Raw genomic sequence first — 26,954 nt, 5'->3', positions numbered from 1 at the left:
TGTGTGTGTGTGTGTGTGTGTGTGTGTGTGTGTGTGTGTGTGTGTGTGTGTGTGTGTGTGTGTGTGTGTGTGTGTGTGTGTGTCACGGTGCACCCAACCCCAGTAATGGGAGAGCAGACGCTGCCTGTTAACAGGCCTACAGCTGCTGTCAGGCACTCTCTCTAACTCTGTTAGGGCCCTTATTGATTGCTCATTATTACTGTTCCCTGAAAGATGAGCTTCCCTTATGATTACATTAAATCTGCTCTCTCTTATTCCTCTGAGACACCGTCTGGCTTATTGCTACTCCCCATCACGGTAGGCATTTTGTAATCGCCGCGGTTTTGACTGTTTTGTTCGATGCTTCCAAATACCTGTCTGGAAATTGTTTGAGGAATTGACTAGCCTGGTCTCTCTGTGAAATGGGAATAAGCGATGATTGATATTATTTTTTGTCAATTGTAATTATACTTTTTATTCTTACAATAATGATTTGTTTTAGATTTCCTTCCAACTCATTTGATGTAATTTGTCAGTGTTCAACAAAAGGGAAAATAGAGGATAGGAGATGAAATAATGACTAATGACACATTGACACTAAGAAAATAGTTTTAAAATGAAGCAAGTATCTGTGTCTTTCCTCTTCTTGTGGTGTGATATCACAAGTGAGTTGTCTGAAATATGGATCCGTCTGTCACGGGCTGGTTCTTTTAAAGTTTGGACTTTTCCAAATCTACCCCTCGGTCTCAGAGCTGCATCAGAAGCCATCTTATCACTCAGTCCCAATGAATTATTCAAAGGAATCGACTGCGTCAGTTCAGTCTCAGGACCTGTGATGATGTTACGCTGACTGCCTAGCTGGCTTGATATTCACTCAGAGAACTGTAATGGATGTCCTCATAGAGTCAAACTAACAGCTCATTCCAACTTCCAAAGACACAAATGTCTTGGGAGTAAAGAGACTGAAATTTGTGTGCTGTAGTTTGGTTGGTGTTATTTATGTTTTGAGTGTGTGTGTGTGTGTGTGTGTGTGTGTGTGTGTGTGTGTGTGTGTGTGTGTGTGTGTGTGTGTGTGTGTGTGTGTGCGTGCGTGCGTGCGTGCGTGCGTGCGTGCGTGCGTGCGTGTGTGTTTGTGTGTGTGTGTTGCGGCTCCTCAGTGGTAGACTGGGGAACACGAGTGAGAATCTCTTGCCCCCCCGACACGTCTGGCTCAGTCTCAATGCCACAGATCGATGGCCATATTGATCCACTGTTTGAGTGTTTAGACAACCTGTGTGAATTCCACCAGAATGAAATCCACATTGAATTCAAAGTAGAGGTATTTTAGACTACAAAGGAGTCTGGAATTAACCAATGGCTTCATCACATTTGACAAAATTGTAAAATATTATGAGCAATATTAAAGTAAAATCATTTTTCTTATTTCAGTATAATTCCAGATGTGAATGAAAGAATTGCAAACGGTCAATAATATCCTTTTATTCTGTGTGTCTGTATCCCTTCATGTAGATTTTTGTTGGATGAAAAACCCGCCCGAGCTGGCAGTGCCTGATGTGAAGCGTGAATGACTTGACACCTTTGACGATCCCATGCATTTACAGTTCAATATGGAGGTTGGGGTTATTTCAGAACGGTGCCGTTCAGTAGTAGAGACAAGCTGTGCTTTGCTGACAGCAGTTTTTAATCTGAGCTGAACTCCTGTTTGGAGCGGGCCTCTCTGACCCCCATCTCACCAACACGCGGTCGCCCGGGCTTTTCCTCTTTTGGAGGATTGTCAGGGTGGCTATCGTCAGATAATTAGCAGCAGCAGAACTCTTAACTGGTGACTCCTGTCTGTGTTGGAGGGGTTTGCACTGTTGGCTATGGCAGTGGAGAATTTATTCTGACACAAACAACTATCAAGAAGGGCATGCATTTGATGCACGCACGCACGCACGCACACACACACATTCATTCACAAGCAGTGTCACTTTGACAGCCATGCCTGGCTCGTCTGTCAAAAGCTTAACGTCACCGTGTCTGCCGCAGCACACACACACACACACACACACACACACACACACACACACACACACACACACACACACACACACACACACACACACACACACACACACACACACACACACACACACACACACACACACACACACACACACACACACACACACAGACAGAAAGCCAGTGACAACAGAGAAAGTGAAACATTGTTGGGAATCTGCTTGTGTTTTCTAACATTCAGGAGGATATCAGTGGCTGGTGTTAAATAACCATTCAAGAGGAAACTCTGGTTCCACTGTTGTCCGAAGGTTAAAAGTTACGTGACAAATCGTAACAAAGATAATAGTAATTGTAGAAATTTCTTGTCCGTTAAATGTACCAAATTGGCTTTAATTGACATTTGATTTCGACGAAAAATATTTTTCAATAGCTTTAGTGTTTATGATGTTGATGGATTATCTAATGAGAGATCACTGCTGTTTGTATCATGGCTGTGCACCCCCAAGTCGACACCACACTGGCACTCAAGGAATTACACAGGAATATGAACAAATTGGAAACAGAAAACAGCATATCTTGAGGCCACATTCGTTGTAGCCGGGGACTTTAACAAAATAAATTGAAGGAAAGTTTTCCCAAAATTCCACCAACACATCTCTTGCCAGGAAAAATAAGTTGGACTATTGTTATTCTCCATTCCGAGATGGATACAAAGCCCTCCTTTAACCCCCTTTCGGAAAATCAGATCACACCTTTATCCTGCTCCTGCAAGTCTACAAGCAAAAATTAAAGCAGCCTTGGAAAAAGCCATGGTAAGATTTGTTAAATGCTTGTCTGACCAATCAGAATATATGCTACAAGACTGGGAAATGTTCTGGTTTGCCTCTGACAATAACATCAATAAGTATACAGACTCAGTCACGGGGTTCATCAGGAAATGCATAGAGGATGTTATCCCATCAATGACTATTCACACATATCCAAAATAGAAGCTGTAGTTCAATAGCAACATCCGTGCAAAACTGAGAGCGCGAACCAGCGCATTCAACTTGGATTTCTGGGAATATGGATGAATACAATAAGACCAGCTACGACCTCCAGAAATAAATCAAAAGACGAAAAAAGAGAGTACGGGGATTACATTTCGCCTGCTCTGACGCTAGACCCAAGGACTACAAACCATTACGGACTACAAGGGAATAACTTGCAGCACTGCGAACACAGATGCCTTTCTCCCAGACAATCTAAACAACTTCTACCGTATGCTCGTTTCGAGGCAATCGACACGGATCCTTCTACAAGGCCCCCCGCTGCGGTAGAGGACTGAACGAACATCGAACATCCACTTTCAAGCATAACAACAATGATTTGTTCTCTGTGAATAAATGTATTGTTCTCCTCCTGATTTGCTTTGGGGTCTGTGTTGTTGAAGAATAACATCAACAGCTAAAACCCTGTAGCACTCACTTCTGTCATCATGAAGTGCTTCAAGAGGCTGGTCAAAGGACCATATCAGCTCCACCTTACCTGACACCCTGGACCCACTCAGATCCACAGAAGATGCAATCGCCATTGTGCTACACACTACCCTGTCCCACCTGGACAAGAGGAACACCAATGTGAGAATGCTGTTCATTGACTACAGCTCAGCATTCAACACCATAGTCCCCTTCAAGCTTGACACTTAAGTTCAAGGCCCTGGCTATGAGGACCATCTGCAACTGGATCCGGGACTTCCTGACAGGCAGACCCCATGTGGTGAGGGTAGGCAACAACTCCTCTGCCATGCTGACCCTCAACACGGTGGCTCCCCACGGGTGCATCCTCAGCCCTCTCCTGTACTCCCTGTACACCCACAACTGCTTGACTACGCATGTCTCCAACACCATCATTAAGTTTGCCGAAGACACGACGGTGGTGGGCCTCATCGTCGAAGTGACAACCTACAGGGAGGAGGTTAGAGCCCTGGCACTGTGGTGACAGAGAAACAGCCTCTCCCTCAGTGTCAGCCAAACCAAGGAGCTGATCGTGGACTACAGGAAACAGGGGGAGGAGAACTCCCCTATTGTCATTGACAGGGCTGCAATGGAGAGGGTCAAAAGCTTCAAGTTCCTCAGAGAACCTGACATGGTCCAATTACACTACCACCATAGGCACCTGAAGAAATTTGGCAAGGGCCCTCAGATCCTAATGAAGTTCTACAGCTGCACAATCCACACCCTGGTACGGCAACTGATTCGCCGAAAACCAGAAGGCCCTACATAGGAACTACTACATCCCTGGGGGCGACCTTCCTGCCTTCCAGGACATCTACACCAGGCGGTGCCTGGCCCAAACGATCATCAAGGACTCCAGTCACCCGAGCCAAAGACTTTTCACTCTGTTACCATCTGGCAAGCGGTATCGGAATATCGGTTCCCGAACCAACAGGCTCCAAGACAGCTTCTACCACCAGGCCAGCAGACTGCTGAAAAACTCAACCTAGCTGTCTCCCTGGACAGACCTGCACCGGAGAGACTATATATGGAACATTGCACTGACTACCCACATATCCAAACATACACACAGAAGCACACACAGAAGCACACACACACACACGCACACACACAGTCAACGCTGCTGTTCTATTAAATTATATTGATCTCACTACCCACTTTATATTAGTAAATACAGTGTAAATCCATTCCATTATGCAACTAACTCTTCAATTACTTCTGCTATTTTGGACTCTTCTGATTGTCACTGGTTAATGTACTGCATTGTTATTATTGATCACTGGTTAATGTACTGCATTGTTATTATTGATCACTGGGTAATGTACTGCATTGTTATTATTGATCACTGGTTAATGTACTGCATTGTTATTATTGATCACTGGGTAATGTACTGCATTGTTATTATTGATCACTGGTTAATGTAATGCAATGTTATTATTGATCACTGGGTGATGTACTGCATTGTTATTATTGATCACTGGTTAATGTACTGCATTGTTATTATTGATCACTGGTTAATGTAATGCAATGTTATTATTGATCACTGGGTAATGTACTGCATTGTTATTATTGATCACTGGTTAATGTACTGCATTGTTATTATTGATCACTGGTTAATGTACTGCATTGTTATTATTGATCACTGGTTAATGTAATGCAATGTTATTATTGATCACTGGGTAATGTACTGCATTGTTATTATTGATCACTGGTTAATGTACTGCATTGTTATTATTGATCACTGGTTAATGTACTGCATTGTTATTATTGATCACTGGTTAATGTACTGTATTGTTATTATTGATCACTGGGTAATGTACTGCATTGTTATTATTGATCACTGGTTAATGTACTGCATTGTTATTATTGATCACTGGTTAATGTACTGCATTGTTATTATTGATCACTGGTTAATGTAATGCAATGTTATTATTGATCACTGGGTAATGTACTGCATTGTTATTATTGATCACTGGTTAATGTACTGCATTGTTATTATTGATCACTGGTTAATGTACTGCATTGTTATTATTGATCACTGGGTAATGTACTGCATTGTTATTATTGATCACTGGTTAATGTACTGCATTGTTATTATTGATCACTGGTTAATGTACTGTATTGTTGAGGGAGCTAGGACATAAGTATTTCGCTACACCTTTTATACCTGTTGTAAATTGCGTTTGGGACAAATACATTTGATTTGATTTGACCATGAGATGTATGCATATGTTGATATTCTGTCTTATTTAGTACCTACGGGCCGTGAATCTAATGGCCTGTTCTGTGATTTCGTTGTGTTTGTACGCGTCGTCGTGTGGATTATTCTCTGACTACTACATTAGAATAATGAGCGGGGAAAGAGCCTTTCTCTTCGTGTGTCTCTTTGTGCTGCCGCGGTAACGACCCCGTGAATAGTTCTTTTTGGATGACCTATCAAAGTATTCTCTCCCCAAGCACCCAATAGATGGTACTTCCAGAAATGAGTCACTTGAAAATGCTCATCGTCCAACACCGTATAAGGTAATGGATGGTTATCACACTCCATTTCCCTGCCTCCTCACCCACACAAATGCAGCGCTCTTGAAATATGATGCATCTTCTGTGCTTAGCAGGCACTTAATGTCTGAAAGCAACCTGTTCGCGTTGATTTACTGACCGCAACGGTAAAAAAAGAGTGCGCCTCGCTGCTTGTTCACTCAATAATTATCTCATTTTATTTACGCAGACAGACAGCTTTAGACGAGGTGAGAGGCTTCCCCTCCATTATCTGTAGGTGGGCCTCTCTCTCTGTCTTTCAACTACACCCCCTCATAGTCCCCAGTCCCTTAATGACGTCCTCCTCGTCGAGGACTTTTCCAAGTTTCGATTTCACGAGGCACACACAGTGCACATAGACATGTAGGCACGGATGTGCGCGAGCGCACACACACACACACACACACACACACACACACACACACACACGCACGCACGCACGCACGCACGCACACACACACACACACACACACACACACACACACTCCACCTGTGTTTAAAAAAAAAAATAGTTGAACTAAATGACACAATGACTCTCCTCTGCCGGTTGTCCAATCAATGTGGTTTCTAAAAGGATTAGGGCCTTCAGTCTGAAATCTATTTTAATTACTTAACCAACAGGTAAACAAAGTCGCGGTGGCACCGCCGGTATAGATCCAGGCGTCTGGAGTGTATCAATACCACCTAGCCCTGTGTTAACCCCACAGGCCCCCCAAAGAAAGGAGATCTTGGGCCCCTCCCAAATGGTACCTTATTATCCCAAAAGTGCTCTATGTTTGACCAGGGCCCATATGGCACTGGTGGAAAGTAGTGCACTGTATAGGGAATAGGGTGCCATTTGGAACAAAGTCCTGGACTACGCCACCAGAAGGATCCCATCACCTCTAACAGGTTTAGAATATATGTAGATGAGGTCCCTCAGCAGTGGCTTACTGTTTACTACCGTCCTGAGAATGTCAGCACATACTGGGGACGTATTAGGACATGTCCATGCTTGTTAAGATGAATCTGCAGGATTGCAGTTAGTGTGTGTCCGTGTGTGGTGTGTGTTGGAGATGAGGGAGGAGTAAGATTATGTTGGCTAACAGCAGTGAAAGGCGTTGTCTTGTCTCAGTGTGCTACAGGCCCGGTGTGTGTTTATGTATGTGTGTGCTGTGTCTTTGAGAATACCATCGTGGGTATAACCGTGTGATTAGGCACGGTGCGCCAGTCACAGGAAATGGACTGTCTGAAGGACGGGCCCGACTGCATTAAAGATGAATGGCGAGGCGCTAGGGTGTTAGCGTCCCCGTGTCGCCGCGGCGGCGGCTTAGAGCTCACTCTGAATATCTCTCAATTTCCCCCCTGACTGACACGTGAAGCCATGCACAATTTCCTTGATCCGGAGCATTTGTTTAACTGCGCTCTCCGTTTAACCCAGAGCTCTGATAGTAGGTCTAGTAAAAGGCAATTTATCCCGTGTCAATTTATTATACAGCTCAGGGGAAAGTGTCACTATATTTGCCTAGGTAGATTTGTTTGTGCTCAATGGAGTAATAAAAAGTGTCTGTATTGTCATGTATCTGTATTGCCATGTGTCTGTATTGTCATGTGTCTGTATTGTCATGTGTCTGTATTGTCATGTGTCTGTATTGTCATGTGTCTGTATTGTCATGTATCTGTATTGCCATGTGTCTGTATTGTCATGTGTCTGTATTGTCATGTATCTGTATTGCCATGTGTCTGTATTGTCATGTGTCTGTATTGCCATGTGTCTGTATTGTCATGTGTCTGTATTGTCATGTGTCTGTATTGTCATGTGTCTGTATTGTCATGGGACATGGACTTTTCGTAACATTAGATCACTTTTAAGGTCTGAAACATCTGTCAAATTTTTACTGGAGAGTGAACTATAACTTTAACTATCCCTGAAAGCTGGCAGGTTATAGTTTGTCGAGCAAATCCATACATGAGGCAGAACACGTGGTCCAAGTATTATTAGTAGGGATGAGGGATCCCCATATTACTAGGAATATTTAAAGGATATCTGTCGGATTTCCTAATATTACCAGTCACTCTGAATTTCCTGAATTCCAGTTGGTTATATGTTTTTTAAAATGTCTTTGTTGACAGCTTATCTTTTGTGTCTGTATTGTCATGTGTCTGTATTGTCATCTGTCTGTATTGAAAGTGGAAAGTCACTGTTTGCTGTCTGCGCTTTCAACTTGCTCTGTTGTTGTTGTTGTTTTCCCTCAGTGGAGTTGTTGTCATGGTAAAGCCACTGAACAGCGGTTGGGCTTCAAAATGCATGCTTCAAAGACTGCAATGCTTGGTTTTTGTTTATCTTTACAGTTTCAGAAGAAATGAGGGGATGCTTGGTCTTTGCTTGGTCTGTGGGGATTCGGAACTAATTTGTCAGGCTTTGGGTTCAAGCTATTTTATTTTCATTTGGTTTGATACATATTTCTGTTTTGGGAGGGATCTGTGGAGTGACAGATCATATTTTTTTGGGGGGATGAAATGATCTGATCCTCAGACATTGGAATTGAAATATTCACGCGAGGTGTTCCAGCTCCATCTTCTCAGACACAAAGTACCTATTTAAATCCACATTTACATACCAACAGAAGAGAAACAAATACTTCAAATATAACTTCATTTGTTTCTATCGTCTTTGAGGTTGAACCCCAGACTCCCAAGTCCTCGCTTTCTCTTCCGTTTCAAGCTTTATAACAGGCAGCTTGATTCTAAGTGCAGTTTCTTTGCCTGACAATCTATTGTATACAGCTACCCACATTTCTGAACAGCACTATGAGTATTAGTGGGCCACCACACAATAGTTACCCTCATTAGAAGTACACAAGCGTTTATGAATCCAGATGACAACATTGATGCAATGTTATAGTTGGGTCATACGCTAAGAGTCAAACTGTAACTTCTGAGCTTAAGGGACCTGACAAATCAGTATTTGTAAGTGCAGAGGTTCAATCAATTAACCAAAACACTGAAGCAATTTTGATTGCCGTGTCTGACACTCATTTACGACTAATTACTTAATTAATTGCATTTTAGAGAGCTTGATCACATTATTTTACACGGCAGGTAGCGTGTGCCAATACGCCATCGCCACTGGCTTAGTAACAGTGTCAATGTGGCAGCCTCATTAACAAGGTGACACACATACCCCGGCATGCACGCACACACACACACACACACGCGCGCGCACGTTACACAGGCAATATCTGGCTGAATTCGAGGTTAAATTATGCCCTCTGCTCTATCGGACGAGGATATCAGTAATTGCTTGGACCATCTCCTTGTGAAATTGAATTGGTCTCTTATTCTCATTTGATGAAGTTAGATCACTTGTCAATCAGTTGCTGCCACAAATTCAGTCTTTCGTCCACACGTCATTTCAAAAACCCGCCGCCAAACATTTTCTGAATATATTGCGGCACACCTTGTTTTGGCGTGTGCATATGGAAGAGAAGGATCTTTGATGTGTGTTTGTTCACCTGTCTGTCTCTGTAAACACATGGATCTTAATTATGACAGGGCTGAAATAGGTCGCCCGCTCAAACACACTCTGTGTAGAATCACACAGCGGACGGACTTCAAAGAGCTCATTAGTGTTTTCTGAAGGGATGTTTACCCCCCCCCCCACACACACACACACACACACACACACACACACACACACACACACACACACACACACACACACACACACCTTTCTAATATGCAGCCGCGTTGATGCCAATGTCCAGAAGCAGAAATGAGTTTGATTAGACCTTCTATATGACGGACTTGATGCTCTCTGGACGCATCCAAATGTTGTTGGATGTTGTTGCAGCTGAGTGCGTTAATGCTCAGCCAGACTCACACAATCTCACTCTCTCTCAGAGAGCGCACGCGCGCACACACACACACACACACATAGTTTGTGATCAAAGTCTAGTTGCTCTTGACAATTTTGCTACCATGGTCATTCGTGGTGATCCAAATTCAATCTTGCGTTAGATGTTGATATTTAGAGTTTTTTCAATTCGAGAGGCATAAAAGTTTTTATAAGATTAGAGATGTGTGTAGTCCATGTTATAACCATCACATGGACTACAATGTACGATTCAAGTGCCAGTCTCAGGGCCTTATTCCATGTGTTTATGGAAGTGCATGAGGTTCAAAGCCTCGAGTTGAAACTCATATGCCCTCATCTGAATAACGGGAGAGTAATCAGTGTTACCGGATTTAAATAGTGCAAGTTATCATTTGGCCCTCATTTGCATAGTGGAGGTAATCACTGTGGATGTGTCTCAAATAGGACCCTATTCCCTATATATTGCACCTCTGGACCAGGGCCTATAGGGCTATGGTCAAAAGTAGTGCACTATGTAGGGAATAGGGCACCATTGAGACGCGTGCTGTGGCTTTACATTAACCCCCTGATTGGAGAGATGAAGGCACTGATGGAGCCTGACACGTCTCTTAGAAGTGTTGGCTTTATTGAGGATGGAATTATAAAGATTCCATGTTTTCTAAATGGATTTAAATAAGATAGGAGTGATTGAGGTTTTCTATGTCAATATTACAGTGATAAAAGGGAGGTTAGGTGGTTGTTGTAAGTGGGCTGGAATTTGGAAGATTTGGAAGATGTGTTTTTTTGCCGCGTAGAAGGTTGTGTGTGCGCGTGTGTGTGTGTTTTCTCTGTTGTTTTCTTGCCAAGTTGCCAGACTGGCACTGCATACCCTCTCTTTCACCCTCTATTTCCCCTATAGCTTCTCTCTCTCCCTTTGTCCCTCTCGCATCCCCCCTCTCTTTCCCTCCTTCCCTCCTGTGTGTTTCTCTCCATTGACATGCTGGCAGCTGAACCGTGGTCCCCAGAGCGAGGCCCAGTACACAGTACTAGGAGTCAGACTATGAATTCTCCAACACAGGCAGGGAGGAGGGAGGGAGGCATCTCTAGTTAATAATAACACTGTGAGGAGAGAGACTACCTAGCATGCTGCTGTGAAGAGAGAGAGAGAGAGAGAGATAGAGAGAGAGAGATGTTGTTAGGGTAGACCAGGGTATTGTGAGAAAGATTCAAGAAGACATACTGTTATGTTGAAATATTGAAGTGAGATACTATATTTTTAAGAGAGTATATAGACTGAGCTCTTAGAAGGGTATTTTTCTCTCCCAAACTGTTACTACCATAACCTCTGAACTACTTAATACTCTGCTATCTACAATTGAAATGGTAATTCTTCCAATAAATTACATTTAGCCCCAAAATTGAAATGCCATCGAAAGTATTTTAGAACTTTGGACAAATATTGCAGCTATCGTATAATGGGGCAATAGGGAGGTTTATGAATCTCACAATTAGTGTAAAGGATGTGAGAAATATTGCAATAACCACCCACTTAGCTATCGGGTGTAATGTCTTGCTGGGTACAAGATATAACGTTCTCCATTAGCTGACCATGACAAATATTATTATGAACAGGAAAATCCCAGAGTTGAGAATAATATTTGCTGCTGATGCTTTTTAAAATGTAAATGTATTTAAATCCGGATGCATTATGTTTTAGAGTTCTCAAATGAGCTCCATTGGCAAATGACTAACCTTCTGTTGTAAACTCCCATCCTTACCTACACTTAAACTTTTTGAAATTTAGGCAGTTAGTTTACTTCTGTGTCTAACCTCGTAAGTCCAAAATATACGTTGAGTAAACATTCTAGTTGTATATTCAAACACGTTTTACTGTGCAGAAATGTAATTGTTTTACAAAACAAGAAAAGAATACAGATGCTGTGTGAAGAATGATCAATCGCAACAATTATTCCCATCATGCAGCAGTTATTTTTCAGAAACCACTGTCAATGAAACGTCATGTCAATGAAACACACCACACTGTTCCATGATTTTAGCTGAGTGCTGTTTATTGAACAATTGGATCCAGGTTGAAGTATTTCCAAGTCCTTTCTCTCCGTCGAGGTTCATATAGTCATTACATAAAGGAGTGTGACATGTGTGCCAGCCCCGGCAAGACTCCCCTCGGCTTAAACCTTGTAAATGAACACAATTAGCACATCGTCATCCTGCTAATTAGCTGCTGGTGTCTGGCGAGACGTCTGGGAGAGAGAATCAGAGAGGAGTCTGGGGAATTCCCTCGGCTCTATTACCAAACAAACACCATGCTACGCTGACACGCCGAACCTACTGGAGAAGTGTGTTTGTGAATATGTGTGTTAGTGAGTGTGTGTGTGTGTGTGTGTGTGTTTGTGTGTGTTCACGCCAGTTCCACTTATAAAGAAAACCAAGAGGAACGTCGGTGGTATGGTAATTGTAAGACATGCAGTGCTTAAAGGGCCTCCGACAGTGGATTCATAAGACATGCTACTGAGACTGAAGAAAGGACAGAGGATGGTCATAAATGATCCTCGTAATCCGCTGTGTGTTAAATCAAATCAAACAGAGTCCGATCTGAGAGGAGGCTCCTACGACGATGTGGGTCTGGCCTTTGATAGCACCATGCTTTGATAGTGAGATGACTGTGTGTGTGTGTGTGTGTGTGTGTGTGTGTGTGTGTGTGTGTGTGTGTGTGTGTGTGTGTGTGTGTGTGTGTGTGCGTGTGCGTGTGCGTGTGCGTGTGTATGTGTGCCTGTGTGCGTGCTTGTGTTAGTATTTGCAGATAGTCTTTGGGGATTATATAAAATAGTGGCTCTTGAGCCTCAGAGGCAACAAAGGGATCTAGGTGACTGAAATGTGTGTGAGACTGAGCGAACGAGCCAGAGGCAGGGGGGAGAGAGAAAAAGGGATGAGGACAAAGATGGGAGGGGGTAATGAGAGAGGGTGGACAGGGGAAAGGAGCAAGAGAGAAAGGTAGGAGACGAATGGGGATGGAAAGGCAGAGCGAGAGCGAGAGAGAGAGAGAGAGGTGAAGGGGTGGAGGTGCAGTCCGGCACTGTGCGGTGTATAGCGGAGGCCTCATACACAGGGTGTTGTAATTCATAGCCAGCTGTGGCTCTGGTGTGTGTGTGTGTGTGTATTGATGAAAGCAGCAGAACACTGCCGGCGGGGGGAGATTGCTTGCTGCACTAGGCGAGGCGCGTTCTGAAACCATCTCCGGCCGCCTGAGATGAGAGAGGGATTATAGAGTGACCTGCCATGTCTGTGTCATATTGTTCTGTGCAGGGTGCATTATTTTGTCCTAACCTGGTAGCGACCAGCCCGGTCCCAAGGCAGAGAGGCGGTGTCCTTCATGTGATCTGTCATTACTCGTGTCATATTTACCATCCGTGTTCCAAGAAACAAAAGAAATGCGAGAGGCGAAAAGGATCAGACGACTTAAATGTGAAGAATTTTCGTTAGTTAGTCATTTTCATGAATATAATATTTTACATTTATTTAAAGATGCACCTTGCTGAAATCGCTTTGCCGTTTCCTGGCTGCAAAAATTATAATAGTTAGGGTTAGGGTTCATTTCAGTTTATGTGACCAAACAAGCAAGTATAGTGTAGAGAAGAATCATTGTACGATCTAAACCGCTGTGTAATATATTTTCCATAACCAAAATATTGTATTTTTAGCTGTTTGAAGCTGGTGTACAAAACCGAAAGTAAAAGACACAAAAACTAAGCTTAAGAACAGAAAGCATGAAAATAGCGCACATAGAACAGATCTACCGCTTCTTAGACTTGCTTTCAATGAGAATGGCAGATCTATAAAACACATTTCTATGGGAATTTGGTTGGGTCGCCCAAAAAGTGACATATTGCATCTTTAAGCCATTCACTAAATGAAACTGATGGATGTCAAATATAACATTATTATTCACAGTAATTATTATTCAATATACAGTAGCACGTAATGTAAAATTTCATTAAACTAGAACACATTTTGCTCAGTAGTACATTAGTCATCGTGGATGTTAATTATTGATCATGATGTGTGAATCATGTCATAAATGACCCACTGTATAACCTCATAAATGACCCACTGTATAACCTCCGAGCTCAGATTCATATACATATTCATGAGTTGTATTCTCAATTTTATATTGATGAAATGGCAGCAGTGAATCTCCATGATTAAGCAAAATACAGTGCGTACTATCATAAGCATGACAGTGTTTGATCACTCCCAATAAACTGTCATCACATCACAGCTATTATAATCAATCTGTTGACAGCATAGCGAATACCAATTGACAGAGAGCCTAAGTGAAGAGATGCTGTATTTTGAGTGGCTGTACCTTTGTGTTATAAATAAGACCAACCTAACTGTCCTGTCTGTCTCTATGCTCTTGCCGTTGCAGGCCTAAAGATGCAGTGGACCCCAGAGCACGCGCAGTGGGCGGAGCAGCACTTTGACATCACCTCCACCACGCGCTCGCCGGCCCACAAGGCCGAGGCTTACCGGGGCCACCTGCAGCGCGGCGGCAGCACCTACCAGTACGCCTGGGCCAACGACGACATCTCTGCACTCACCGCCTCCAACCTGCTCAAGAAGTACGCTGAGAAGTACTCTGGCATCCTGGAGATGCCCAGTGAGAGGGCCCTGCTGAACTCCTACGCCGAGGCCGGGATGAACGGCAGAAAGGGGGAGGGCGAGGCCTGGCAGGAGGGGGTATACTGCGTCCCCGAGGGGATGTCCATGAGGAAAGGAGGGGTGGCGGCGGAGGTGGCTGGTATGTGCAGCTCGCCATCCCCGGGCCTGGCCTCCAGCGGCCTGACAGAGCCTGGTTATTCCAGCAGCAGCTGTGGTAGTCACACCGCCACGGCCCTCCACTCCTCTGCAGGCTCCTCTCAGGAATACGGCCACAGCTACAGTGGCTCCTACCTGGGCTACAGCTCCCAGGTCACCACCTCCCCGCTGCACAGCTCCGGCGTCTTGCAGCCCCCTCCTCCGCCCCCACATCCCTCCCTGGTCCCGGCCTACAATGGGGGATCCTCCAACCTTTCGTGCTACAATTACCCACATGCCGGGTACCCCTCCCAGAGCTCTGTGGGGCCAGGCTACAGCCCTGGGGGAGCCCCCCCTCCATCCTCCTACCTACCGTCAGGGATCGCCGCTCCCACCCCCCTGCCCCCCTCCTCCACGCTCCCCGGGTACCCCTACCAGTCGCACAACCTTGGCCCCATCGCGCCCACTCCTCTGAATGGCAGCTCGTCCAACTCTCTGAAGAGAAAAGCCTTCTACATGACAGGGCAAGGGGAGATGGACTCCACTTATGGAAATTTTGTCTACGGCCAGGCGCGCAGCACCGCAGAGAGCCCCATGTACAGGGTACCGGACAGCAGCATCTCAAATGCGGGCGGCGGAGGGAATGGTTTTGACAGGAACGCTGGCAAGTCATCTTTGCCGTTTAATACCCAAAAGCAGCCCATGGTCTCTGAGCAGTCTGCGGGTGGAGCCCTCACCCCTCCGTCCTATGCCTCCACTCGGGGTGGCTCGCGCTCAACCGACTCCCTGGGCAGCTTCACCTCTCCCTCCCTGAGCGACCAAGGGGACGAGCACCGCCTGCACCTCTCCCACCTCTCCCTGACGGGGGCGACCTCATCCTCCCGGCCCGCTGAGGAGCAGCTGAAGAGCAGCGACCCCCACCTCCTGGACATGGTGACCTCTGAGATCCTGCAGCAGGGACCCCCAGTGGACTGGAGTGACATTGCAGGCCTGGAGCTGGCCAAGGCCACTCTGAAGGAGGAGGTTCTCTGGCCCATGCTACGTCCAGACATGTTCAGCGGCCTAGGTTCGGCCCCGAGGTGCGTTCTACTGTTCGGCCCCAGAGGAACGGGCCGGACGTTGCTGGGCCGCTGCATGGCAAGCCAGCTGGGGGCACCCTTCCTGCAGCTCAGAGGCTCCACCTTGGCCACCAAGTGGCTGGCAGAGGGTGACAAGATCCTGCGGGCCTCCTTCCTGGTGGCGCGCTGCCGCCAGCCCTCAGTGCTGTTCATCAGCGACGTGGACATGCTGCTGTCGGCCCAGCTCAACAACGAGAGCCCCGTTCACCGCCTCAAGGCCGAGCTCCTGGCCCAGCTTGATGCGCTGCTCCTGGGGCCGGCCGATGACTCCAACAACCACGTCCTGGTGGTCTGCTCCACCAGCAAGCCCCAGGACATGGACGAGGGGCTGCGACGGTACTTTGGACGGCGGGTCCTGGTGCCGCTGCCGGACGGTTCGTCCCGCCACCACATGCTGAGCCAGCTGCTGTCCCAGTCCCAGCGCAAGTACTGCCTCAGTGAGGAGGAGCTGGTGCTGCTGGTCCAGCGCACCGAGGGCTTCTCCGGCCTGGACGTGGCAAGGCTGTGCCAGGAGGCCCTGGTGGGCATGCTGCACACCTCCTCCCAAGGCCTGGACCTCTCGGTGAGCATCATGCCCACGGGCCAGATGCGACCCCTCACCTACCAGGACTTTGACAGTGTTTTTTGCAAATTCCAGCCCAGTATATCGCAGAAAGAGATCGACACGTACACCGAGTGGAACAAAATGTTTGGATGCGGTCAGTGAACCTCGGGGGGAAAGTCCTCAAGAAAGAGGCGTTGGGAATTCTTTGACCTGGCTGTGGTGCTAACCAGAGAGGAAGGCACACAAAAGGGGTGACGTAAACCCCCCACACGTGAGACCTGACACCAGAGGTGGAGAAACATCAAGAGACTTGGTTGGAGTGATACCTGATGGTTTTGCAGGTAACGAGCAGAGATTTCATTAGGATGCTTGACGCTGCTAAAGTCAGGCATAGTTATACACATTAAGAAGGGGTCAACTTGAGAAGAGACAGAGGAGGACCGTGTGTATATATACATTTGTTGTTGTCCCCTAAAAATGTAGTTGGCTAACCAAGTGCCTGTAGTGGTGCTTTCTTAATTATAATTTCTTTTTTTTTATGTATAATGATTTTGTTTGCCTCACAATCTACATTAATGGCATGTGCTGATATTATGAGCTTTAAACTTCAACAGCAAAATTAAAATTAGAGTTGCCATTTTCTCCTGCCATTTCACCAAGTATCAACAGTATTCCTCAGGGGGTGACAGGAATTTGGACCCCCGATCCATACACTTCATCTCTGATCCTCTGTCTGCAAAAAAAACTCAGGAAAGTGTTTGTGAATTGTACAGTACCTCAGCGTCATCACCACACAAAAGCACTACAATCCTCTGAGAGTATTAAGACCAAGATTTTTGTCATTTATATAATATCTAGAGAAACAGTGTTAGGTTTACCTCGAACCTTCTAGGGGAGACGGTCAAGGAGATGAAAATGAATGTAACCAGATTTAGTTCTGGAACGACGGGACAAATAAGTCAATATGAAGATTTCTCTTTTTCTTTTCCGAAGGCGCTTAAATGAAGAATTTGGCGATGAGTTCAGTTTCCATTTGAAGGTTTTTAGAAAATGCGATGCCCGAGTGTGTTTTTCTGATCCCGAGTTATTATTGAATTGAATCAAGATTGATTGAATCAAGAGAGTTGTTCCCCTGATGTTTTAAGGGGGCGCTGATGACCACGTATAGTGGCTTATGTGAATGTTCGGGGAAGGTGGTCAACACCGAACAACTCTTTAGATGGAACGATGAACTTCAGTTGCTATTGTGTGTTATCACAGGAAGCCATAGAATTACTGTAATTGACGATGAAGCAGGAACGCCACCAAATGAAAAAAAAAGCAAACGGTGCCGTGACACAGTGTGTGATTCCGTATTTCCCAAAATAAAATGCAACTTTAAGATCACATACTTTCTGTTCTACCTCAGTTGGTTTCAACTCATCTAGGAGGCAGCAGAACAGTCGGGGGACAGCCTCAGATCCAAAATGGCCAAATGCTAATTATTGCTATATGTCAGCCAGTCGAGTCGGTTTGAATGAGAAAAGGCTGCCAGCTTTATTCATCACCGAGGTCAGAGGTTCAGCACCAGGGGCTCAATTCCAAACCTGTTTTCAGTTCCTTACCAGAGGTCCTCATTGGCTTATCCAGGTACAGATCTGATGTGATAAGACTGTCCACAACACTATGGCTATAATGATTGAACTCTGGAATGCTCTGGAGATTTTTGGTCATGTTGCTAACACCCATCCAGTTGTGTCATATCTGCAAGGAGACTCAACAAGGGCTTGCGGGTAGGAGCTTGGTATTGTTTAAGGTATTTGGCCAATCGCATCCTCATTGTATTGTTTGTACACACATTACCCCAAGCACATGGTCAGGGTGGATATACCACTAATTGGACACTCATCCTGGCTCTTAAAGGCCCAGTACAGTCAAAAACGTGATTTCCCTGTGTTTTATATATATTTCCACACTATAAGGTTGGAATAATACTGGGAAATTATGAAAATTATGACAGCACACCACTCAGACCACTCCCAGAATGTCCTAGCAAAACTATTGCTTTAGAAATTGCCCTTTGCCATTTTAATTGAAAGCAATCGCAGTGAGGTACTTCAATGTTTCCCAGAAAGGATTTGATATTGAGATAAAAACAGCTGCATTGCACCTTTAAGAAACGTTCAGTCAGTCTGCTGTGGTCAGTTCCAAAAGACCCACAGAACAGTGATTCATAGCTCATTGTGTTGCATTTGAATGGATTTTGTAGCTCTTCTTTTGTTCTCTGTGCGTGACTGTTGCTATGCGTGTTGCGGTGTTGATGTACCTACCGTAGGTGTATTATTATTATTATTGTACAACAGCTGCACTCTCGCATTCCTTTGTGTGTATTTTTTGTTTTGGTGTTCATAATCACGGGTTTGCAATCCCCGAGCACTGAGATTGCCAGTCCTATGTTGCTTGCCTTTACGTTTTGGTTTTTGTTTTGTCATCTTGTGACCAGTGTAACGTTTATCTCTTCCTATGATTGGTATTATTTCCAATTCTAGTTTGCATACCTTTTCCATTTTAGCACTCGATGGGATTTAGATGGAACTTGCCGCGACTGCACATTGCACTCGTTTACCACGACGTCTCGGCTATTTAAGATTGAACACTTCTCCAATTTCTCTCACTCGGGTAGATTAAAGGGTGGATCCACGGAAGTAACACGGCCGTAATATAACCGCTTACATGGCTTTTGAAACTTTGACTCAAATTATACTTCACTCATATAAAACGATATTGGCAGGTGGGTGAAATGTACAATGCTCCACACGAACAAACCTTAGAACACAAAACATCCACGTCAACTTCTCCGATTTAGTTCACCTCTGGAGTTACTTAAGATTGACCTGAATGCACTTTCACATACCTTCAATCCATCGGAATGTTCAGATGTTTCACAAACTTGATACAGTGCTAACAGACGGATGCTCACAGCCTGAGTGTGCTGTATGTGTTCGAAGCTCATTACTCGGAGGCTTGTTCTGGAAATAGAAAATGGAGTCTCGCTCCCTACTCCTTGACCCACAGCCCAGGCGTGTGAATCTCACTTCTCCACTCACTCTCACTGAGGAGAGGAAAGGACACGCTGAGGTGTGTGTGTGTGTATGTGTGTATGTACGTGTGTGCGTGTGTGTGTGTGACAGTGTCAACAGCACATGGAAACTGCAGTGCAGTCTGTCAACTGACCACAACGCGGTCTATCCCATAATTCAGTCTGCCCTCTAAACTGAAACCTACTGATGTACTTGAGAGCACGAAAAGCCCATTCCTTCACATATACGGTACTTTCGAAAACAACCAAATCACTTGAATTGTACTATCCAACCAATCTTCTTGTCTTTGTTGTGTTGCTATGTACTTTTCTCTCTGCTTCTTTTTTTCTTTGTACCAGAACTGGCAAACAATGTTATTGGTGGTTTCTGTGTTTGTTTATTTTTTTCCCCCGCTTTCTATTCAATCATTTTATTATAGTGTTCTTTGAGACATTTCTACCTCATGGCTACATATTACACATGTAGTATTTCATTTATGTCTTCTGAATGTCCTACAATTTGTTGACAAATCGAACAAATGAAAAAGAAAAAGCGAAGTGGGTGGGGAGCAGGAAATCACAGGTCCTTGAGCTTGAGTCTACCTCAGAGGCACTGAGCAGAGGAGATGGGGGTACAGTCTAACGTGTGTCTGACAAAACTGGATGCACACTCACTCAAGACTCCGAGCGACATACAGATAGACACACAACACCCGCAAGGGAACATTTCTGGTGGACTGGAGGAAACTGCTGGACATTGCAGGTCCTCTCCGAGGTTTCTCTTGATGCATAATCCAATGCGTTGCTTTAATCTTTGGTGAGCTGTAGTTGTGTGATTGTGTATATTACGTGGGCACACATGAAAATGATTTGGTTTGTGTGGGATTTTATATATAATTAGTATATGTAAAACACACTTGCACAAAACTTTAACTGAGTGTAACGTGTTTCTGTTGTACATATTTATATACATAAATAAATACAAAATGCACCACATACATGTTTATATGTGTGAATATGTTGCCATACTTGCAGTCGACTTCAATGTATTTTCATGTAATCTGTCTGAGGTACAAAAGACAACAACTGATTCATTAAAGATGTTTTCTTGAAATACTATTTTCTTTTTGCATTTTTTAAAGATCTACGGTCTTCAATTGAGTTTTTGTGTTCCTTGAAAATAAAGCTTGTTTTCATGACATCCTCTCACTTTGTTGAATGCCAACCTAACAGTACAGCGTTTACACTCTGAGAAAATAAGGTGCTATGTTGAACCATATAGGGTTCTTCAGTTTGTCCCCATAGGGGAACCCTTTTTGGTGCTAGGTAGAACCCTTCACCGAAAACCCTATATGTATGGTTCTTTAAAGAACCCCCTATATATGGTCCTACCTAGAACCCTCTATGAAGGATCATACCAATAACCATTTTATAATCTAAAGGTTCTTCCTATCTAAAGGTTATTCCCTCTATGAATGGTTCTGCCAGCCTTTAAATGAATTAGGAACACCTTCTTACTAATGAGTTGTACCCGCTCCCCCCTTTTGCCCTCAGAAGCGCCTTAATTCATCAGGGCATGGACTCCACAAGGTTACGGAAGCATTCCAAAGGCATGCTGGCCCATGTTGATTCCAGTGCTTCCCACAGTTGTTAGCTGGATGCCCTTTGGGTGATGGACCATTTTTGATACACACAGGAAGCTGTTGAGCGTGATAAACCCAGCAGCGTTGCAGTTCTTGACACACTCAAACCGGTGAGCCTGGCACCTAATACCATATCCCGTTCAAACGCACTGAATGTCTCACATACACATTCCATGTCTCAATTGTCTCAAGGCTTAAAATTCCCCTCCCCTTGAAGTGGTTTCAACTGTTGAGATCAATAAGGGATCATAGCTTTTACCTGGTCAGTCTATGCCATGGAAAGAGCAGGTGTTCCTAATGCGTGAGTTAGGATATCCAACAAGTGGAATTTGTATCACCCGCAACCTGCATTCAGAATGACTGCCAGCGTAGGGAAGATTGAATACTGAGACTACCCCAATGATCTACAATGGAATAACCATCTCTTTAACAGGTGCAATAAGTCCAACTACTAACAGATTGGTTTAGTTTAAAAAATATATATGTTATTAATCTTTGTGTAGCATCTAATGTATCAACCAAACAATGTACATGCAAAATTTTAAAACAATTCTAAAAATCACCCTGCGCTAAAACATGCTGGGAAATATGATATATGGTTCTATGTTAAATCCCTCTTGCCTTCCGAAGAATCCTTCTTGCCTTCTGAAGATTCCTTCTTGCCATCCGAAGAATGCTCCTTGCCTTCCGAAGAATCCTCCTTGCCTTCCGAAAATCCTCCTTGCCTTCCGAAGAATCCTCCTTGCCTTCCGAAGAATCCTCCTTGCCTTCCGAAGAATCCTCCTTGCCTTCCGAAGAATCCTCCTTGCCTTCCGAAGAATCCCCCTTGCCTTCCGAAGAATCCCTCTTGCCTTCTGAAGAATCCCTCTTGCCTTCCGAAGAATCCCTCTTGCCTTCCGAAGAATCTTTCTTGCCTTCCGAAGAATCCTTCTTGCCTTCCGAAGAATCCTTCTTCCCTTCCGAAGAATCCTCCTTGCCTTCCGAAGAATCCTTCTTGCCATCCGAAGAATCATTCTTGCCTCCGAAGAATCCTCCTTGCCTTCCGAAGAATCCTCCTTGCCTCCGAAGAATCCTCCTTGCCTTCCGAAGAATCCTTCTTGCCTCCGAAGAATCCTCCTTGCCTTCCGAAGAATCCTTCTTGCCTTCCAAAGAATCCTTCTTGCCTCCGAAGAATCCTTCTTGCCTCCGAAGAATCCTTCTTGCCTTCCGAAGAATCCTTCTGGCCTTTCGAAGAATCCTTCTGGCCTTCCGAAGAATCCTCCTTGCCTTCCGAAGAATCCTTTTTTGCCTTCCGAAGAATCCTTCTTGCCTTCTGAAGATTCCTTCTTGCCTTCCGAAGAATCCCTCTTGCCTTCCGAAGAATCCTCCTTGCCTTCCGAAGAATCCTCCTTGCCTTCCGAAGAATCCTCCTTGCCTTCCGAAGAATCCTCCTTGCCTTCCGAAGAATCCTCCTTGCCTTCCGAAGAATCCCTCTTGCCTTCCGAAGAATCCCTCTTGCCTTCCGAAGAATCCCCCTTGCCTTCCGAAGAATCCTCCTTGCCTTCCGAAGAATCCTCCTTGCCTTCCGAAGAATCCTCCTTGCCTTCCGAAGAATCCTCCTTGCCTTCCGAAGAATCCTCCTTGCCTTCCGAAGAATCCTCCTTGCCTTCCGAAGAATCCTCCTTGCCTTCCGAAAAATCCTTCTTGCCTTCCGAAGAATCCTCCTTGCCTTCCGAAGAATCATCAAAGAACCTTTCTTCCAAAAACTGTTCTTAGGATGTTAAAATTATGGGTACAACTCTTTGCCTTACAAAGAAACGTTGTCTTCCAGAAGGGGTCCTTCAGATCAAAATAGTCATTGGTAGAACCCTATCCCTCCGCAAAGAACCCTTTTGGAACCCTTTCTTGTAAGGGTGTAGTTTAGATTTAAATCAAGGCCGTACTTTCGGGAAAAAAACAGTGCTCTGCGAGATCTTTGTAATATGTTTGTTTTGGGGGGGGGGGGGTTAATTTAATTGTTTAAATGTACTTTAATTTTAAATGTGCTGTTTTTACACAATTTACATTTCATGTAGTGCAAATTATTTGATATCAAACACAGATAATATGGATTATCTTCACATATTGATGCACTGTGTATGCAGTATACAGTAGATAATGCACATTTTTGAACAAACCTTGTGCCACCTCAACCTACAACGTGTGCAAATAAAATATATCTCTGGTATGTTGCAGTGCACCAAAAGTTTAGTCATACATTTCTCTCATTAAAATGTAACAATTCATTTATTTTGGGGGGAAAAGTGTCAAGTAAAAACACTAAAACCTTACTTCACACAAAGAATTCACATAAAGTGACTACTATGAATGTAAATTAGGTGCTTTTATCCCTACAATTTTTGAAAGAATCATTATATGGTTGATGGTAAGTGTAGGAAGCTAGCTACAGTGTAATTAGCTGTGCAAAGCAGACTGAGATTTCCGGTTGCTGAGCAATGGAGTTTCTGCTTGGTCTTTGTCCATTGCACTTTGCTTTATGAGGTCTGTGAGATTTGAGGTTCAGCCGCTGTTCTTTTTTCTTACCTTGTTTTTAAAACAAAACATGAAATATTAAGTTGATTTGAAAAGCTTACAACCAGTCCCATCCTTACTGCTTGTATGTACATTCTATTACAATTTGGCCCCGAGAGTCTACATAGCAACAATATGTTGCAGGTCCAAGGTCTTCACATTACAATACAAACCTTGGATGGGTTTAAAGATACAGTACATAATGTTAGTTAATTCAGGTTTCATTGAAACAGTTATATATGTATGTATTGTTATGGTAATCTCATGAGTACCGGTAGATCATTAGTGGAGTGCTGTTAAATCAATGTGTTGGCATTTTGTTGATATCAAAGAGGCACTTACTCCTGTGCTCTTCATTTGCATTGCAAATATTGGTGTGTGTGGGTGCCTGCATGCGTGTGTGTTTGTGTATGTGTGAACTTGGAGGGTTTACTCTGGACATCACTGCACACCTAGAATCACCTGGCCAGAGCCAGACTCAACAGGATACACCTAACAGTCCTCTCCCCGCACAACAATTAAAATATGCAAAGTGATAATTCCCTTTAAGTAGCCTTCAATGTGCAATCGATTCAAATTGTGAGAGGAAATTGCCCAAAGCTCTAGAAGAGGTGGATGGAAAGAATACATTATGCAAATAACACAAAGGACTGGAACACTTGAAAGCCTAAATCCTCTATAATCAGCATACTGTGTCGTTTAATATGTTTTCACCTCTTATTAAAAGTGACTGTTCTTCTGCACTGTCAGCCGGCTGGATCTGACATTGGACTGAGACCACAGACAGACCTTGACGCTAAACGCATTCTGCCGCCAGAGCTTTCAGATGATGGTTCCATATTCCACCCCCCTCAAGTAATTATGCGCCGGAGAGTCCAGAAATAAGGTTTAATTACACAGTAATCGCCTCTGATGGACACTAGGAAGTGGTGAGCACTGCCAGACTGCAATCCATCAATGACAAACCTCTATCCACTTTTAATTCCTCCTCATTTGCATCATAACCTCCGCACCAAGTTGCACAAACGCTGTTAAATGTCAATGGGACCTGTCTCTCCACTCAAAATGAATGCTTAAGCCCCATTTCACTCCCTCGCTCTTTTATCCCACTCTATCCTTTCTCTCCCTCTCTCTCTTTTTTGTCACTCTCACTGCCCATCGCTTCTCCCTTTCTCTCCCCTATCTCTCCCTCCCTGCTCATCCCCCGCCCCCCCTCACTCAGCCAGCATTAACGGGTGAAGAGAACCCACAGCTTGGTCAGTGATGCGCTAATTGGGAGCAACACTTACAGTTTTATCTCTCCAGCACTAATAGTGGCCCTGCACCAACAACCCTCAGCATGGGTGGTGGAGGGTGTGAGAGGGGGATGGAGAGAAGAGGAGAGGAGAGGAGAGGAGGAGAGTAGTGGGCATGTCCTGCATAGGAAATGTAGACCACAGCACGGATCTAAGTATGATTGGCCCCTCCAGTCATAGTTAATGCGAGTCTGGAGGGACCCAGCACACAATTTCCAGCTTCATAAATTGAAAATTGTGGCTTTTCCCTTTTTTGGGGGGGGGGGGTGAATAAAATAAACCACCGTATCCATTTATTAAGCATTTTGTCTGTTTTATTCCCGCCACTCCTTGACGGTGAAGTGGGGGACGATCTCATTATCGGCGCCGTCTTGAAGAGTCACTATAATCCAAGCCTTGATTGTTTCACCGCGCTAAGAGAGAGATAAATACCCACAATGCTTTGTTGTGTTGATGCAGACACTGTGTGGAAGGGAATCATTTGAAGTCTCATCACAACACGCATCATGGAAATAAATCTGATATTAAATATTCCACACTGGCTCTTGATAGCGCACACAAACACCTTCTTTTTTCATCATTAGCACATCTTGTTCATTGCTTTTTACCGTAGTTGGAATCAACATGCATTGTTCTAATTCGTGACCTCTTACTTGTTTTCCCTCAGACGCACAAAAACAATATATTCATGTTGAGAGGGACTTATAGCAAAGAACACAAGGTACTATTTTTTTAATAATTATCATTTGTTTTATTAGCAAAGTGTTTCATTTAGCAAAGTGTGGTTAAAAGTGGTCCTTACTTAATGGTTCAAAGTTCCTAGATGAATCAATTTCAGTATTTTAGAATAAGAATTTTGCAAAGAAAATACATTCTACTACTTAATCTATCATCTGTGTGTCTGTATTCAAACAGGTCATATCTTTAAGCAAATCCTTTGGGATGAAGGTTTTTAGAACAAAACTTGAGACAAATTCTTAAGTATAATCTTGAACAGTGCACAGACATTGTTTTCTCAACAATGTCTGTTTTCGTAGTGCTGGTCTCTTCCGAACACTGTCAATCCTCAGGCAGCTAGTCAGCCTTCATGCCTCCCTGCCTGCCTCTCAGAAGACATGGCATTCATTTGTGCCCTTTCAAAACAATGTGCTTGGAGGTTTCAGAGAGACACCGCAAAAAATATATATATCTTACAATGTTTTTAAAGGGATAGTTCACCCAAATTACAAAATGACAATTAGCTTTTTTTGTTATTTGAGTGAACAATCCCTTTAAGGTTGTAAGGACTGGATATTTTTTGCTGATGCTTAATATGTAACTCTGGTTTATTAGTCCTTTCCCTATGCAAATGATAAATGTTTAATAAAGTATTATTTTTATGATAATACATGATTATGATAAAAAGAGACATTTTAAATGCATGAGATTGACATTGAGATATTGATAACACGTTGCAAATTGTCATGCAAATTGTACGTCTGGAACTTATGGAGTAAGCCTAATTGACACTTACTTCAGGTTGTCAATAAATGCATGGACTGTTCAGTCCAAGAGATAACCGCCATTTATTACACTGAAGATACCCTTATAATTCAAGCCAATACACCATTCAGTTATTCAGTTTCATTCATGATGCCTTATCATATCCGATAGAGACAAGATCAAATGTTCTGTCTCTTCACTCTAGCATCGCTATTCATAGATGTACAGCATCTTCATTGACTATCATCACAAGTCATCGGAGATGTAGCCTATCCGTATCCCTGCCCATACATTTTAGATTAGAGTTGATAGAGCTAATAGAAAATATGGCGGGTATAACGTCCCTTATCAGTGCGGCGCTCCGTCTATTACTGAGCCCCAAACGTCCGCTAATGACTCAAACAAGCGGAGATCCGTTTCGTCCAGTCCCCCTCAATGACGGGGAGTCAGATGCTGAAGTCTTCATTTCATCTCCCTTCAGTTGAGTCGGTCGTCACAGGAGAGTAGAGCTTTATTAAAACAATGGTTATAGATTAGAGCTTTATTAAAAACAATTGGCCATAGAGTAGAGCTTTATTAAAAACAATTGGCTATAGAGTA

At 44.0% G+C, this 26,954-nt stretch overlaps 1 protein-coding gene across 2 annotated transcripts in view; it reads left to right on the top strand.

Moving 5' to 3' along the window:
• Positions 1-20,487, top strand: part of LOC118363815 (fidgetin-like) — a 35,589-nt gene extending 15,102 nt beyond the window's left edge. For both annotated transcript variants that reach the window (XM_035745058.2, XM_035745059.2), the window contains one exon: positions 14,297-20,487. In XM_035745058.2, coding sequence (XP_035600951.1) covers positions 14,297-16,488 — 2,192 coding nt within the window. In that variant the 3' untranslated portion in view covers positions 16,489-20,487. The remainder of the gene's footprint in view (positions 1-14,296) is intronic.
• The last annotated feature ends 6,467 nt before the right edge of the window (positions 20,488-26,954 follow it).

The sequence above is a fragment of the Oncorhynchus keta genome, chromosome 30 (assembly GCF_023373465.1).
Source record: "Oncorhynchus keta strain PuntledgeMale-10-30-2019 chromosome 30, Oket_V2, whole genome shotgun sequence".
Taxonomy (NCBI): domain Eukaryota; kingdom Metazoa; phylum Chordata; class Actinopteri; order Salmoniformes; family Salmonidae; genus Oncorhynchus; species Oncorhynchus keta.
This window is presented reverse-complemented; position numbering and strand designations above follow the sequence as displayed.